Source organism: Mobula hypostoma, chromosome 9 (assembly GCF_963921235.1).
Source record: "Mobula hypostoma chromosome 9, sMobHyp1.1, whole genome shotgun sequence".
Classification (NCBI taxonomy): Eukaryota; Metazoa; Chordata; class Chondrichthyes; order Myliobatiformes; family Myliobatidae; genus Mobula; species Mobula hypostoma.
Window position 1 is genome coordinate 52,857,960 of NC_086105.1, and position 18,508 is coordinate 52,876,467.

Here is an 18,508-nt window from a genome sequence, read left to right on the forward strand (position 1 = left end):
GCAGTTCAATGCAATACATAATCTAGCAGAGAGAGAAAAAATAATAAAATAAAACATAATAAATAAACAAGTAAATCAGTTACATGTATTGAATAGATTTTAAATGTGCAAAAAACAAATGCTGTATATTAAAAAAGTGAGGTTGTGTCCAAAGCTTCAATGTCCATTTAGGAATTGGATGGCAGAGGGGAAGAAGCTGTTCCTGAATGACTGAGTGTGTGCCTTCAGGCTTCTGTATCTCCTACCTGGTGGTAGTAGTGAGAAAAGGTCATGCTCTGGGTGCTGGAGGTCCTTAATAATGGGTGCTGAGACACCGCTCCCCAAAGATGCCCTGGGTACTTTGTAGACTAGTACCCAAGATGGAGCTGACTAGATTTATAACCTTCTGCAGCTTCTTTCTGTCCTATGCAGTAGCCCCTCCATACAAGGCGGTGATGCGGCTGTCAGAATGCTCTCCACGTACAACTATAAAAGATTTTGAGTGTATTTATTGACATGCCAAATCTCTTCAAACTCCTAATAAAGTATGGCCACTGTCTTGCCTTCTTTATGACTACATTGATATGTTGGGACCAGGTTAGATCCTCAGAGATCTTGACACCCAGGAGCTTGAAGCTGCTCACACTCTCCACTTCTGATCCTTCTATGAGGATTGGTATGTGCTCCTTCATCTTACCCTTGCTGAAGTCCACAATCTGCTCTTTCGTCTTACTGACATTGAGTGCTAGGTTATTGCTGCAGCACCATTCCACTAGTTGGTATATCTCGCTCCTGTACGCCCTCTCGTCACCACCTGAAATTCTACCAGCAATGGTTGTATTGTCAGCAAATCTGTAGATGGTATTTGAGCAATGCCAAGCCACACAGTCATGGATATATAGAGAGTAGAGCAGTGGGCTAAACACACACCCCTGAGGTGTGCCAGTGTTGATTGTCAGCGAGGAGGATATGTTATCACCAATCCGCATGGACTGTGGTCTTCTGATTAGGAAGTCGAGGATCCAATTGCAGAGCGAGGTACAGAGGCCCAGGTTCTGCAACTTCTCAATCAGGATTGTCGGAATGATGGTATTAAATGCTGAGCTATAGTCAATGAACAGCATCCTGACTTAGGTGTTGTGTTGTCCAGTTGGTCTAAAGCCGTGTGGAGAACCATTGAGATTGCGTCTGCTGTTGACCTATTGTGGCGATAGGCAAATTGCAATGGGACCAGGTCCTTGCTGAGGCAGGAGTTCAGTCTCGTCATGACCAACCTCTCAAAACATTTCATCACTGTCGATGTGAGTGCTACCGGACGATAGTCATTAAGGCAGCCCACATTATTCTTCTTAGACACTGGTATAATTGTTGCCTTTTTGAAGCAAGTGGGAACTTCTGCCCATAGCAGTAAGAGGTTGAAAATGCCCTTGAATACTCCTGCTAGTTGGTTGGCACAGGTTTTCAGAGCCTTACCTCCATCAGGATCTTCTGCCTTGCGAGAGTTCACTCAACACTTCCAATGAGTTTTGACAACTTTGAAATCAGAAGTACATTTTGTTATCAAAAGCATGATGTGGAAGATAAATGCATCTTCTTGAGATGGTGTTAATCAAAGAAGACAATTGTATTTCCCATTTCCATCAAGAGTACACCCTATCCTTGTTATATGCAGGGGATGTGTTCCTCAAAGTCGACGCATAATGTGAATAATTATTTAAATGGAGAAAATAGGGATGCGTTCTGGAGGCTTCCTAAATATGTCTTATCTGTAATTTATTCACATTTTCATACCAATATGACACAAAAGCAGTACCACAAGGCAGCATTAGGGTTATATTTCATCAATTTAAGGTAATATTCAATGTAATAAATCATAGAAAGTTAACAGTACTCACCAACAGTGGCGGGTGTGTTCGCTCCGGGAGATGAGTGGTTGTTGTGGTGTCGTGCAGCTTTACGTGGATGAGGTGGATGTGTGTTGTCAGGATCATCAAAGACAGCAAGGGGTGAAGGAAGACTCAGAACTCTCAGTACTGCCGGCAGCAGAAGATAACACTGGTTTAAAGAAAGTTGTGAAGGTTGTTTGCTTGGCAGCATTTTGTTTTGCAGCAAAAATTTGCTTGTAGGGAAGAAGGCTTGACTGCAGGGAACGACTGAAATGCTGACTCCATTCTAAACTTGGGTCCATATCCATCGCCATTTGTGACAAGTGTTCTGCAGCCTTAAAAAATTCTGCCAGGTGCTTCACCGTAAAATCCTTCACCTGCAACTCGACGCTTTCTTCTTCATCGTTATCACCTTCAGTCTGAGTTAAATGCAGAAGGTCATCCACACTTAATTCTTCATCATGAGAATCCAGGAGTTCTACCACGTCAGCAGTCTTGAGATCTGAGAATCCTTCCCCACCAATTTTACGGCTCAGGGCCACAGTGTCCTGAACAGCTGCAGTGGAGGCAGGAAACCCCTTGAGGGTGCACACACACTCCATCCAAATTGATTTCTATGCTCCATTGAGAGTGGAAGACCTGACCTCTTTCCAGGATTCATCAGTGTTGTTGATGGCATGTCTGATGTTGAAGGACTTCCACCATTCCCTCACCGTTGGTAAACTCCCGGGATTTTCAAAATCATCTGTTGCTTGCAGCATCTGAGAGATGGTTCGCCGTAAAAAAAATACGCCTTGAATGTGGATATCACACCTTGGTCAAGTGGTTGAATCAACGATGTTGTGTTAGGTGGCAGGAAACGCACTGTTACGTTAGGATGAATGCTGTCCAAATGTTTAGGATGGGCTGGCACATTGTCAAGCAACAACAAAAGAACTTTAAAGGCAAGATTCTGTTCCCAGCAGTAGCGTTCAGCCTCAACAGCAAAATGATTAGCAAACCAATCTTCAAAGATTTGACCAGTGACCCATGCTTTCTTGTTAGCTGCCCAGTGGACAGGAAGCATATTCTAACTCAAGCCCTTAAGAGCACGGGGGTTTAGTGAATGGTAAACTAAGAGAGACTTCATCTTACAGTCTCTTTCGACATTGGAACATATAAGCAAAGTCAATCTATCCTTTGCTGCCTTGAAACCTGACACAGTTTTTTCATCCTTACTTATTTAAGTGTGTTTCAGCATACGCTTCCAAAAAAGCCCGGCCTCGTCTGCATTAAACACCTGCTTTGGTGTGATGCCTAACTCAGCTATCAAAGCCCGCAACTGCATAGGGTAGAGTTCAGCAGCTTCGTGGTCAGCACTAGTTTCCTCACCACGCACAGCTAAGTTGTGAAGCCTGTGACAATTAACAAACTTAGAAACCCATCCCCTACTTGCATTAAAACTAACAATATCACTTGACACTTCCTCACTAGCCTCTGAACAAAGGCGACCATAAATTTCCAAAGCTTTCACACGAAGATGATCGAAACTAAGTGTTGTTTATTTCTTTGTTTCATGCTCAATGTACAAACTCAACATTTTCTCCATTTTTGTCATAATCAGGTTACGCAGTTTGGTAACAATCTTTGAAGACACTTGTGATGAATCAATCACTGCACTTTTTATTTTCTCAGCATTTTTCTTTACGTTTCTGATCGCAGACTCACCCAGGCCGAAGTAGCGTCCCAGAGCTGTGTTACCTTCACCCGACGCCACCCTGTTTATAATTTCCAACTTTTTTTCAAGTGTTAAAGCGGTTCTCTGCTGCTTGGCTGATGGCCCAGGACTTGACATCGGACGCTTAGGAGGCATAGTTAAATATTTCAGGTACAAAATCAGTGCACCGTAGGTAAAACAACAAAATTTTAAGAGCGTAAGATCACACATCCACACGTTGCCAAAACCAATGCGAGACTAGCGGGAGTGAGACTGTGAGGCGGGCACACATGACTTGTATTGGCAGGAAAGCAGTGCTCCTTGTCCCAACAGTGAGACTGTGAGGCATGCGCACGTGACTTGTATTGGTGGGAAAGCAGTGCTCCTGGCATAACTGTGAATCCGCATAGTCTGAAGAAGCATATAATGAGGATAGGGTGTACTTCTATAACCATACAAGTTTTGGAGCAAGCCAGTCTGTAGTCTTGATCTCCAACAAAATACTACACTTCTCTGACAACTAAGAGTTCTCAGATAAACTTTGATCCTCTTGAAGGCTCAGTTGGACATGTCACAAAAAATGTGCTGATTGGGATATCAAAGTTGCTGGTGAATGCAGCAGGCCAGGCAGCATCTCTGGGAAGAGGTACAGCCGACGTTTCAGGCCGAGACCCTTCGTCAAGACTGTCCTGACGAAGGGTCTCGGCCTGAAACGTCGACTGTACCTCTTCCTAGAGATGCTGCCTGGCCTGCTGCGTTCACCAGCAACTTTGATGTGTGTTGCTTGAATTTCCAGCATCTGCAGAATTCCTGTTGTTTGCAATTGGAATATCTTGGGTTTCATTTTTGATTGAAATCATAAATAAATTTGGACAGCCCTCAAAGTTCCAGTTCTTGGAGCTAGTGCGTCAGACCTACTATGGAGTTGATAAGTTGATCTAGACCAAGAACAAGGTTTTAGATGTGGTCGTTGTGTCACTTGCTGATAAAGCCTCCTAGAGCACATAGTTCCCACTTGAAAAATAGATGCCTAAAAGTTGGCGGTGCTCTTGGATCTTTATCTCACGGGGTTCAACAAAAAGGCAGAAGAACCTCCTGATGCAATTTTTTCTCATCTGTCAAGCCCCCACATTTGTGTGTATCTTCTCCCTTTATCCAACTGCACTCATCCTAGTGGGTCAGTTTTCACCCTGGAGCTGAAACAAAAATTGATATTGTATCTTTCAGTAAACGTTCTTTTCAGAGTTGACATCGTTAAACAGAACTTTGAATACATCACAGTTGGGCAGTCATTGAAGCAATATGTTGATGGCTTTCATGCTTGACCACAGTATTGTTTTTGCTCCCTTCTTGGGGTCACAGCATCATTAGTGTTCATGTTTGGCAGTTCTCCAGCACATTTCCTGGGGTGGCATCTTTTCATGTATGGGACTACCAAGAAATTGTAGGCTTATACCCTTGCAGCCCAAATATAAGCATGCATATTTGCTTTGCATCACATCATGTCACTGTGCACAACTGTCTAGTGTCAGAGCTCCAGCTTTAAGGTTGTTGTTTTCAGGCAACACACACGCAAATGTTGGAGGAACTCAGCAGGCAAGCAGCTTCTGGAAAAGAGTAAATAGTCGATGTTTCAGGCCAAGACCCTTCATCAGGGCTCGAGGTTGGCGGGGGGGGGGGGGGAAATTCCAGTCCTGATGAAGAGCCTCGGCCCGAAATATCGACTGTTTACTCCTTTCTAAAGATGCTGCCTGGCTTGCCGAGTTCTTCCAACACTGTGTATGTTCAATCACAAACAAGAGAAACTGTGCAGATGCTGGAAATCTGAGTAACACACACAAAATACTGGAGGAACTTAGCAGGCCAGGCAGCATCTATGGAAAAGAGTACAGTCGACATTTCGGCCCGAAATCCTTCAGCAGGACTGACATGTTTGGATTTTGAGCGTCTGCATATTTTTCGTCTTTGTTCGATTTCAAGTTCCCTTCATATTATCTCAAGGAACATGGCTTTGTCGGACTCAATTCATGGAGCTGCTGAGGTTTTAGGTCAAAGATTGGCCTCCCCACACTTGCTGTGATTGAGGTAATTTTGCTGTCAATTTAGTAATATTTTTGAATGGCACTATTTATAATCTTTGATTTTTAAAAAAATAACCTCAGGATCCTAATCATCTGTGTTTTGTTCTGGAGGACTAAATTAAGCTGCTTTAACGTTGGTGCAATACCTTTTCTCATTCCAACTCTACACGTGCATGGAATGATTTCAGTTCCTTTGTGGTTGTAGTTGCATTACACTGTATATTGTCCATATAAATTTGTGAGAAGTTGTGAATGCTTCCATTTGCTCATGTCTGAAAAATATTGTGTAACTAAATATTCTCTGTAATTAAGTTTCAGATTTGTTTCTTTAGATAGCTTGAGTTGCGGATGACCTAGTGTTGTGAAAAGCTGCAAAGCTTGCACCATTCTGTGGATAAATTCTGCAATAGAAAATTTGAATTAAAATGGTCATTCTCCAACTGTAGAAGTCTTGTCACCTGTGTGATCAGTGCCACATTGCAACTATTTGTCCTTAAAGCGTGGAATATCAACTGCAAGTTTTGAAGCCATTAAGGCAAAGTACCCAAAGTTAAAGGGGCTACTGAACTTGTAATCTGTCCCATCCATCAATTCTGATCTTTTACAGTTCCCATGCTAGACTACAAACCAGTCAGATGCACTGCTGTTAGTTTTGTGGCTGCTTTAACTTGTGCAAAGAGTATGAGCATCATAGCACATCCCTGCTCATTTTCTATTTTACTTCATCTTTGATTTTGCTTTCATGAATGTTGGTGGGATCCATTGTAAGCAGTGGCTGCTAACTTGACTGCTTGTTTCTTTTAAAGAAGCTACAAAAACTCATTAGACTTGCACAAGGAAAAGTGAGATCAGATCATCAATTTGTCACAATTTGTTTGTTTTGCAGACAGGTGGATAAACCACCAGAAACACTCAGTCTAGGAAATGGCGATAATTTACAACAGGTGAGTTACATTTGTTTATTTTTGTATCAGATATTCTTTGTTCATTATACCTTGCTTTAACCGAATTACATTTTTTATTATTATTGTTTAAACTTTCTCCCACTTCCATGTCTATCCCTTGAATGATTAATCTGTTTTAAGTATTGGAATGCTTGTCCAGGTGATGCCTTCAAACAAGCAAGTTCATCTCCATTCTCCCAGACTGAAAAGCAAACATGTGGAGACTTCCAGATCTTGCCTAATAATATTTGATCTTGAACCACATGAGCATGTCTTTGATGGATCAGTTGCAAGTATCTGCTGCTCATAAAAGTTGTCTTTCAAGTTTCCTTGGAGAGAAAATTTCAATCCTCAACTCAATGGTGAAATATTATTTGTCACCTGCACCTCATGAAGTTAACAGCGATAGACTACCAGCCCACAACCATTTGTTCACATAATTGAGTATTACAACCAGGGATCTTGATCAACTTAACTGAGAATTTTTATTTATGAATCACATGCTCCTTTTTTCAAAGTAGAGCACAGAAAAACCCAGAAAATTATAAAGCATGAAAACCTAAAAATTCAAAAACTGAGAAGTCAGCAGTTCAAAAGTATTCATCCCCCTTTACTCAGTACTTGGTTGAGTCGCCTCCCACAGCTATACAGCCAGTAGCCCTTTTGGATAAGTCTCTATTAGTTTTGCACAACTCCATGGTTGATCTGACAGTGTACTTGAATTGTTGTCCTCTGAAAGACATACTTCCTCCCCAGCTTAAGCTTTCTGGCAGAGGGTAGATGGTTTCTCGTACCTGTTACTGAAAAGCATCCCCATAGAATGATGCTATTTCCACCATACTTTACAGGAGGGGTGGTGTTACCTGATTGATGCACAGAATTAGATTTTTGCCACATGTACCACTTAGTGTTAAAGGCAGAAGTTCCAGTTTACAGTATCTTCTAAGTGATGCTTTGTAAAGTCTTTTCGGAAAAGGATATGCTATTTTTAGCCAGGGCTGCTTCCTTGCCACTCTTCCATAAATACCTTTTTTGTGCAAAGCCTTTGAGATTGCGTAGCCAGTTGCAGCCACTGACTTCTGCTGTTCAGTCAGTGACAGATGACATCACAGTAGCCTCTCTTAAAGTGCTATTCTTAGGCAACTAAGTTTAGAGCGGCGGCCTGACCTAGGCAGCATGGTTTGGGTTTCATATTTTTTTCCACTTTTTCACGATGGACTACACTAAACCCCAAGTTATGTTCAGTGCCTTTAAGATGTTCTTGTACCCTTCCCCAGATTTGTGCTTCTCTGTTATCACTTCCCTGACTTGTCTTGAATGCTCTTTTGTCTTCATTTTGGTTTGGTCTGTTGAAAATCTACCATACTGTTGGACCTTACCGAGAGATGGGGTATTTATTCTTATGAATTCGCTGAAAGTAGGTGATCCTCCAATTTTCCACATCAACAAACTGGCTGAGTTGGTAAGGTAATATACAGTATTGCACCTGAGTCAAGTTAGTGTGGTAATTACAAAGGGGATGAATACTTCAGCCTCACTATTTTGGTTTTTATTTTTTAGTAAATTGTTGACAAGTTTTGGAATTTTTCTTTTGATTTGACATGTTTTGTAGATTAGCTCAAAAAAGTATTCATTCCCCACAACTACTTTCATTTTACTGCCTTGTTTTCTAAATTTAAAATATATTGAAGTTGTTTTTTTTAAGTCACTGTAAATTTTGAAATATATTTTTTGAAAAATAGATCTTGATTTAAAGTGATGGCTGCCAACCGGTCGATCTTTGAGACTTCCCCAGTAGATCCCGGAAAAAATAAAAAATAAATACTGTTGTAATGAGAGCATTATAAAAATAAGTAATACTAATTAGGTTAATGGTAATATAGCAATACTTCCGCTACTGAAAGCTGTTTGTAAAGAGAGATTGTTTCCGGGTTACGGGGTTTTAGTTCCATTCTTTCTACCCAGTGTGCATGTGTGTAGCTCCCCCGCCATGCATCACAGTAGAAAAAAACCGGAAGTAAAACCCCGCAACCCAGAGATACTATCATAATTAGTATTACTTATTTTTATAATGCTCACATTATAACACCTTTAATTCTATGTTTCATTATTTAATTTTATTTCAACACGAAAAATAAATGAATAAAAATTGACTCTTGCTCTCAGTGTGATGACTGGGGCTGAATACTTTCTGTTAGTTCCCTGAAATTTGGCTCATAACTACCCACAGCCAGTTTGAGACTGTCTGTCAGTACGACAGCTCTTGTACTTAGATTTCTTAATTTTCATCTGATGCAGCACAGTGCCCTCGCAAACCTCCTGACAGATTGAATATTTGAATGGACAGTTTCCTTTGTTAGACTGAGTGTTGAATCTGCCACGATTTTTCAGGTGTTTTGTATTGGTAAACTGTTACTGAGACACTAGTATAAGTTTCAGAGGTATGCAAGGTAATGATACCACTGTTTTTTGTTTCCCAGTTCTTTTACATTTGGGGAATGTTATAATTTAAAGAAGGAGAAGTGTTGTAATGTGAGGATTATAAAGATAAGTTAATACCAATTAGCGTAATGGTAATATAGCAATACTCCTGCTACAGAAAGCTGTTTGTAAGCAGGTTGCTTCCGGGGTTGTGGGGTTTTACTTCCGGTCTTTTCTGCCCATGTGTGTATAAGCCCCTCCGCCACATTGGTTTTGCTGTCCCAGATAAAGTTGTTCCTTTGGACATGAAATTGTCGAGTGGTCCTTTTTCAAAGTAGGAGTTACTACAAAAGGTATGAAGTATTGTAATATTCTTAAAGACAGCTATGGCCTGTTTGATATGCTAGTTACGGTGTCTTCTTGGTTGAATTTATTTGAAAGTTTGACAAAAGCATTTTATGTAATTCAAATACAATTAGTCCAAATAAAAGGCCTCAAGTTGGAAGTACAATCTGAGTTGTTTTTTCTCTAAACGATTTAGTGGGTAGATCTTGCCTTTCACTAAGGCTGAGGTAGGGGATCTTGGGCTTAAAAAGGTTGACGACCACTAATTTAAAGTGTGCTACCTTTTTGTCCCAGAGTAAAGGACTGGCTTTGGGTACAAAAATTAAGATGGAAGTCAAAGGTTATCTCAGCTTTGTCCTTGAATATTGTTCTGTAACTTATGCATTGTTTTAATATCTCAGGTTATTTTTCTTCTGTTGGAGCATAATAGCATTTTCCCCATTATTGGAATGTGGACAACTGTGACAAGGTTTGCATTTGAGATCTAGTCATATTTGTTGGTAGAGTGCTAGTACTCTCAATGCTGCTCTGCTGCCAGCTCACAACACAAGTTTTGAAGGTGCTCTCAAAATGCTGTTATGCAGGTTTACAAAAATTTGACCTGGATATGAAGAAGAAATGATGCCCACATATTATTTGCCATGAGGTTGTTGCTCCTAACTTCTGGTCTTGCAAACTCCATGCTGATGTGGATCTTGCACTTTTAGATAGTAAAAGTTGGTTTGGATGTGGATTAAAATGTGTGCAAATCATATAAGCCACTGAGGGTAATTCATGTTCAAATGCTGAGTGATAAAGATATGAGTTTGGAGTCCTGAAAAGATTAAAAATACTATCCAATGCAGCAATGATAATAGCACATAAATGATTCTCTCTGGAGTGAAAAGTACCAGAGATTGGTAATAATTGGAGTCCAAGGAAATATTGGAGATGAGTTAAAAAAAATTTGTAAATTTGGGTGTCTGAATTAGTTTTATCATGGGGAGCGAAGTGTGATAGGTTAAGGGGAGTGCTTTTAGGTGTACTTTATCAAGATTCTGGTGACAAAATGATTTTTTGTTTCATTTTGGATGAGCTAGCTTCTGAGATTGTCAAAATGAAGTGACTCCACTATTGCCCTTTAAATTTACGCAGGAATCTGGGACTTTTATAACTGCTCAAGTCATTTAGATACACAATTCTAACTTTTCCAAAATTGAACAACAGACTTTTTGCACCAACAATTAGATTGATTGTTTTGGTGAAATCTCTAAAGATGAATACTATCACAATGAATTTTGTCCACATTGACTTTGCTAATCAAGTAAGGAAATGATCCTGATTTGGAAGCATTGCCAGTATCAGGGGTTCCCAACCCTTTCTGTGCCTTGGACCCTTACCATTAACAAAGAGGTCATTGGACCCCGGGTTAGGAATCCCTGCGCTAATTGCTTCATGTGACCTGGAAGAAAGATGGGAATTTGTCCCAAAATGAACTAGAAATTATGGTCTCAGCAATAGAGAATTGCTGTATGTGAGCACTCAGCAGGCTGCATTTCCTGGCTAATTGACTTGTATCTGAATACATGTTCTTTTTCCTGAAATGTAAAGTGGGCAACATAGGAGCCTAGGAGATGTTGAATAATGCTGGAAGATAGAACCTTGCAATGGGGATTACTTGTGAAGTAGAGGTTCAGGATGGTGGGATACAATGTATAGTCACTCATTTCTTTAAGACTTTGTTTAAACAGCTTATTTAGTGAGAATTTAAGTCACTAAATTTGAAGGTATCAGGTTAAGTTGTCCAAGTCATGTGAATTGACATGGAATTAGCTCAAACGTGATATGGCAAATATCTACTTTGGATCTGGCACATTATTTTGATGACAAAAGATGGCTGGATCAATCCAAGATTAGGGGTGTCAACAGGCATAGTTAAGACTACAGCTCAGCTGAAATCTGGACGTTTTTAAGAAGATAAAGGCATCAAGTTATGTTGCATATATGTCATTAGTCATAAGCCTAATGACAAAATGTTTCATTTTGGACCTTGCTGATTGTTAATAATGTGTTAGTCTTGGCAGATTCATTGTAATTATATCAGTGCCTCTGGTTAAACTGGCACCATTTGGCCATGGTGGTTGTATAAAATTGTATTCACCCGTATGTAAGAAGCATTTGGGACACTTGAAAATATTCAGTAAGCATAGGATTTTTTAAAAAATCCTTGTTGAGGAATTCAAGGCAAGTGAGAACAATGAAAATCAGTATTTGGCCTTTTAAGAATCAAAGATGAATTTTCAGTAACAGAAATTGTAACTTGATTTCACATGTCTCTAGAAATAATTAAGAATTATGATTCATTCAGTTAGAACGTAGAATGGATTGACCAACTTTTGTGTTTTTGTTTAAGAAAACAAGCTTTTTGAGATTGTATGAAATCCCAATATCGTCATTTATAATTCAACTTGAGCACATTACATATGGAGTAAATGGTTCAATGTTGGGTGCAACTGAACAGTATCTATCGGTTGGTATGCCAGTGATAATGTTAACATTTTAGTTGATGAATGGTACCTCGTCTATAATGTAAATACTAATATGCCACTTTATCTGTTTACAGATTCCTCCAAGTGAAACACCGTCACCACCGCCAGGTTTAACAAAACCCAACCCAGTTGTCCCAATTAGTTCATCCAATCACAACGCACGGTCTCCATTTGAGGGTGCTGCAGCAGAATCCCAGTCCCTGTTCTCAGACAACAGTAACTTCAGACACCCCAACCCTCTCCCAAATAGCCTGTTATATCCCACTTCATCACCATCAACACATGACTGGCCAACAGCACCAGAACCACAGAGTCTCTTCACATCAGGTATGTACTTTTGGAGTATATGTTTGGATGTGGGAGGCTATGTTTCTACATTGTTACTTGGACACTTATTATGTCAAATGCACAAAATCCATGAATTGGGAAAAGAGATGAAGCAGCATAAAAGCATGAATGTGTGTGAGGTTTGAACGACATAACGGGTGGTTGGATTATAATTGAACTTGTAGTGAATGAGTGGAGGTTACCTGTTGTGTTCTTTCACCCAGTAATGTCTGTTTTTGCAAAGCACTGTTAATTTGATTTCCAATTGTCTGTAAACTGCTGTGATTAAACAAAGATCAGCAAATGTGGGAAGGCAATACAAACTTTATTTGTGCTGCACTTATTTTGCAGATGTACTTTATAAAATGAGGTCCAATCCAAGTTTTCACCCATGCAGAGTTGCAGGTGAGCCAGTCGTATCTTAAAAAGGGCTTACTCTGCTAGCACAGCTGACTTATTACTGCCTTGATGAAGAATTAGGATGAGATTACCTTACGTTGCTGGCAACTAGAGTCAACACTGATGCAAAATTACTGCTAATACAAATCGTTGTGCAACCAATTCAAGAAATTCAGCGCTTGCATAGGAGATAACATGATAAACTGGATGCTCTGCTTGCAGTATATTAATCTGAAAGGCATGTTTTTCCCCCCTACATCAGATTGCTACCAAGCTGATGAAGTTCATTTAACAATAGGTCATCAACCTGAAATAGTAACTCTTTTTCTCCCCCACAGATGCAGTCTGACAAGCTGAGTAATTCCAGCATTATCTATTTTTGTTGCTTACATTGTTCTATGTTATTAAGACTGCGGGAGTTTTCAAATGTGTAATTTAAAGCTCCTTTTCTGTATGCATTATTGTGGCTTCATGGGTTTGACACAGTTCTTGTAGGAGGGATTTGCAGTTTAAATCCATATTCTATTAATTTTTATGCATCTGGATCCATGCTGAAATTTGTATTTTGAATCTGACTTTCCCCCACTATTGAGAAACACTGCTATCTTCAGCTTTTGCATGGCCATCATATCCACAACATTAAAATGCAGTTAAGAAGCATTGTCTTTGAGGGTGCAGTATGAACATCTTGGTAAGAAGATTCCCCTCAGTTGCTTGCAATTCAGCTTGTTGATGAGTTAAATTGGCGCTATAATTCCAAATATTGATAATTTATTATGCAGAGAATTGTAAATTTATGGTTTGGGAGAAGAGCAATAGTTAAGGGAGGATCTTGCTTGCACATGTCTGAAATACGCTACCTTCAAGCTCCAGGTAAAATTGAATCTGAGATAATTGATCGCTCTTTCAGAGATGCTGCAGGCCTATGGCTTGAGGTGAGAGGTTCATGTGGTATAAGGAGTTCAATTAGTTCTGAAATCGATGGATGCACTAATAGTCTGTGTATGGAGCTTGAGGTAGGAAATTAACCCAAGGTTGAGTATCTATGAGCAAATGAGAAAATATCACAGAAAAGGGTGATTCACCAAAACAGTTTAATTCAGTCGTTATGCTCTGTTTGAACTTGCTCCCACTTCTCATTTCACCTCACAGTTTTGCTTTTCATTTCCTGGAGTTTTCATTGAGTACACAGGCCATTTCCTTCAACCATTCAATGTAATAATCTGTTTCCCATTCTCACCACTCTCCACATTAGGAACCTCCTTGTGGATTTAGTAATAGCCACCCTTTGATTATGTGCTATGACTTTTGGACTTCCCTGCTCTAATGCAGTTTCTTTGCATCTATCATGTGTGGAAAAAAGATGCTGAATTATTTTCAAGCATGCAACAGATTATTTCTCATCCTACTGCTTAAGGTTATTCAGTGCTTTTACTTTTGATGCTGATAACCACTCATTTCTGTTATCTTTCAAGAAGTTTTGCTCCGTTTGTAATCATAGTCTCCACTGTTCATCTCTAGCCTACCAAAGTAATGCTATTACGGAGGTCCTTGTATGTGACTTTGCTGTTTCCATATTCAGTGTTTGTAGTTGTCATTCAAATTGCATTATCCTAACCAGCCATATTCTATTTAACTGCAGTTCTCAAAGAACATGAAAAATAGGAACTGGAGCAGAGCATTCATTTACTTGCATTTGATAATTTAATATTTATCTATTTATTAAGGTCATGTCTGATTTTTTGTTTTCAACATTCCCAATTTTGTTTCCAAAAATAAATCTTCAACGTGGGCATACTGAAAGCCTGAGTATTTGTGGGTCTGATATAGAGAATTACAAAGGCAAGCCTCTGAACGAAGGATTTCTTTTGTCATTGAAATGTCTGATGCCACAATCCCGTGTTGAGCCCTCTACTCCTCGCTTCTTTCCACACCTATCCACCACCCCCCCCCACCCCCCAAATCCAACCGAGGTGGGAAAACCGTATCCCAGTATCAATACACACAAAATGTTGAAGGAACTCAGCAAGTCGGGCAGCATCTATGGAAGTGAATAAGCAGTCAACATTTTGGACTGAGACCATTCATCAGGACTAGAAAGGAAGGGGGAAGATGCCAGAATAAGGTGAGGTGGGGCAAGGAGGACAAGTGAGGTGTTAGGTGATGCCAGGTGGCAGAGTGTGATGAATAAAGAAGCTGGGAAGTGACAGGTGAAAAAGTAAAGGTTGGAGAAGAAGGAATATGGTAGAATAGAGTGGACCATTGGGGGAAAAGGGAAGGAAGGGGGACCCCAGGGGAGGTGATAGGGAGATGAGGAACAGAGGTAAGAGTCCAGAATGGAAAATTAAAGAATTGAAGGGGAAAAGGGAAAATTACCAAGTTGGAAGCTACCTATACAGGATATGAGGTGTTGCTTCTTTAACCTGAGAGTGGCCTCATTGTGACTGAAGAGGAGACCATGGACCAATATGTTGGAATGGGGATAGAAATTTAAATGGTTGGCCACCGGGAAATCCTGCTTTTTGTGAATGGAGTGGAGGTGCATGACAAAGAAGTCTCCCAGTCTACTGTACGTCAGGTCTCACCAAAATGAAGGAGGCCACAACAGAAATACCAGATATAGTAGATGACTCCAACAGATTCGCAGGTGAAGTGTTGTCTCGCCTAAAAGGACTGCATGGGGGCACTGAATGGAGGTAAGGGAGGAGGTGTATGGACAAATGTAGCACTTCTGCCACTTGCAGGGATGAGTTCCAGGAGGAAGATTAGTGGGGAGGGATGAATGAACAAGGGAATCACAGAGGGAGCAATCCCTGCAGAATATGGAGAATGGAGGGAAGGTAAAGATGTGTTTGGTAGTGTGATCTCGTTGAAGATGGCAGAAGTTGCAGAGACCCAACCATCTGTCCTCCACCACCCTCCATCTGGAAGTACTCGTCCTCACCCTCAAATTTCCCTTTTGGCTCCCCCGCTTTCTCCAAGCTTAACTATGTAGCCTTGGGCACCCGCATGGGTCCCAGCTATGCCTGCCTTTTCCTTGGCTATTTGTAACAGTACATGTTCCAAGTTTTCCCAGGTATTACTCCCCAGCTCTTTCTGCACTACGTTGATACTGCTCAAACCAGCCAAGCTGAGGCTTGACAATTTCATCAACTATGCCTCCAATGCCCTTAAATTCACTTGGTCCATTTCTGACACCTCCTCTTTTTCAATCATTCTGTCTCCATATCTGGAAGCTGTCCACTGATACATTTCATAAACGTACCAATTTCCATGACTCTTTTAACTATACCTCTTCCCACCCCTTCTCCTGTAAAAATGCCATTCCCTTTTCTCAGTTCCTTCATTTCTGCTGTATTTGATCCCAGGATGAGTCTTTCCTTTACAAGACATTTGTGATATCATCTTCCTTCAAAGGACAGGGTTTCCTTTTCTCCACCATTGCTACTGCCCACACCCTTATCCCTTCCATTTCCTGGATATCTGCCCTCGCCCCATCTTCTCTGCCTCAACAGAGATAGTTCCCCTTGTCCTCACCTGCCACCCATGAGCTTCTGCATCTAACGCATCATTCTCTCCGACTTCTACCATCTTAAGTGGGATCCTTTCACTAAACACATCTTTACACCCCCCTCCACATTCCAAAGCAATCAATCCTTCCATGATTCCCTTGTCCATCTTTCCCTCTCCTTGATCTCCCCCGTGGCTCTTATCCCTGCAAGCAGCAAGTGCTGCACCTGCCCATTCACCTCTTGCTTCATCTCTATTCAGGGACCCAAACAGTCCTTCCAGGTGAGGCAACACTTCATATGCAAATCTGTTGGGATTGTCTACTGTATCTGGTGCTCCTGATGGCCTCTATATTGGTGAGAACCGATGGAGATTAAGATTAGGGGACCACCTTGTCGAGGACCTTCACTCCATCCGCAGAAAGCAGAATTTCCTGGTGGCCAGCCATTTTAATTCCTATCCCTATCCCCATTCTCATTCTGACATGATGCTTGATGGCTTTCATCTTTTGCCATACTAGGTAGCCTCCAGCCTAATGGCATGAGTATCAATTTTACCAACTTCAGGTAATTCCCCTCCCCCCTTTAATTTCTCCCATGGTCCACTCTCCTCTTCTGTCAAATTCCTTCTTCTCCAGCCCTTTACCTTTTCCACCTATCACCTCTCAGTTTAATTTATCCCCCCCCCCCCAGCCTTCTGGCTTTACCTATCACCTTATAGCATGTCTTCCTTGCCCTCCCCCTCACCTTATTCTAGTGTTTTCCCCCTTCCTTTTCAGTCCTGATGAAGGGTCTTGGCCTGAAACGTCAACTATTTATTTCCATAGATGCTACCTGACCTGCCTAGTTCTTCCAGCATTTTGTGTGTGTTGCTGTTAGTTTCCAGCATCTGCAGAATCTCCTGCATTTATGATCCCAGTGTCTACCCTGTTCTGCCCTCATCACTTTGTTTGAATGTGATTCACTCATTGTTCTGAGCTCCAGGGAATAAAGACTTGAAAACACAGTGTTCTGGTTCCAGTTTTCATTCCAATGTAAGCTCCTTAGAGCTGATGTATGCAGAGATTTTCTCCGTAATCTTACCAAGGCCCTGTGTTGTGGCATTAACTACTGAAATCTTAGTAATAACAGCTAATGTTACCTGGTTTTCTTAGCTGCTTCCTGTACCAGAGTATGAACTTTGTATTTGAGCATTAGTATAAGCATACCTACATTGATCTACCAATATTCCTAACTTTAAAAAAACTACCATTTTTTTCCATGAACTGAGTTCTCATCACTCATTTATTTCCAACTTGTTTATTCTCTTGAGAAGCAAGTTTAATAATTGTTTCAGGTGAACTTGACTGCTTTGTTTACTCTTAAGTCGATGCAATAAATTGTTGGAGTCCAAGCGCTAATCCTTATAATAACCTATTTGTTGCAAACATTTGATATGAATACATGACAATTTTTTTTCCTCCAGTCCCCATGAATCCTAATTATGTAGCACTTCATAACCTGCCCTTTGAATGATCCAAATAACTACATTCACTGCCTAACTAGCCTGACTATTGTAATGCCAACAACAAAGCTCAATTTTAACTCTGTTTTTCACATCAATTTTTAATCAGTTCAATAATTTGTCTTTTATAGCTGCATTCCAGTTAATAAACATGACCATTTCTTCAAACTGGTTAAGTTAACTGGCTACAGTTTTAACTTCCCTTTTCTCGTTGCAGTTGGGTTCATTTTTTTTTCTGATTTGCAGGCACCATTCTATATTGTTTGGAATTGTGGAAGTTCAAAAGCCATGCATCCATATTACCTCCAGTATCTTATTCAAATTCTAAGAAATAGTCCATAAAAACTAACAGATATGTAGGCTTCTTCCTAGTTAATTATTCAGGTAATTTCTTTTCACAAGCCACATGTTTTCTAATATTTCAGGAATGTTTTCTAACTTTTAATGTGCAGGTTGGTAGGTTAACTTCCCCCTCTAGACTGTATCTGGTGTGCAGGTGAGTGGTAGAATGTAGGTAGTGGTAATGAAAATACAGAGGAAAAAGGTGAGGTTCATTTAAAGGGTGTTGTGAACTTGGTGAGCCAAGGGCCGCGCTTCTGTGCTCAACAACTCATGGCATCATAATAGCCATATTCTGATCAGTCATCTAGGCGAATAAGTACCCAATTATTAACTTGCTTACTGCCATTGCTTATACTAGATTTGAATTCTGCCCCCTTGTTCTTTGGTGTTCTGAGAAAGAGAACTATGATGAATATATTATAATGACTTGTTTTCCCACCCATGGTTACTGGAAATCTGAGTGGACCCGTTTATATCAAAGCATGCTTGTTGGCTGAGTATAGAAACTCTCCCTGACAACTCTCCATTTCTCATGCTAGTTTTAAAA

At 40.5% G+C, this 18,508-nt stretch overlaps 1 protein-coding gene across 12 annotated transcripts in view; it reads left to right on the forward strand.

Moving 5' to 3' along the window:
• The window catches only part of cnot4b (CCR4-NOT transcription complex, subunit 4b), a 176,195-nt gene that overhangs the window by 102,119 nt on the left and 55,568 nt on the right, over positions 1–18,508 (forward strand). For 7 of the 12 annotated variants that reach the window (XM_063058287.1, XM_063058295.1, XM_063058293.1 and 4 more), the window contains 2 exons: positions 6,529–6,586; positions 11,955–12,207. In XM_063058287.1, the coding sequence (XP_062914357.1) occupies positions 6,529–6,586; positions 11,955–12,207 (311 nt within the window). Of the gene's footprint in view, positions 1–6,528; positions 6,587–11,954; positions 12,208–12,558; positions 12,613–18,508 lie in introns of all 12 variants that reach the window. The other 5 variants (XM_063058285.1, XM_063058292.1, XM_063058290.1 and 2 more) reach the window with 1 other exon arrangement.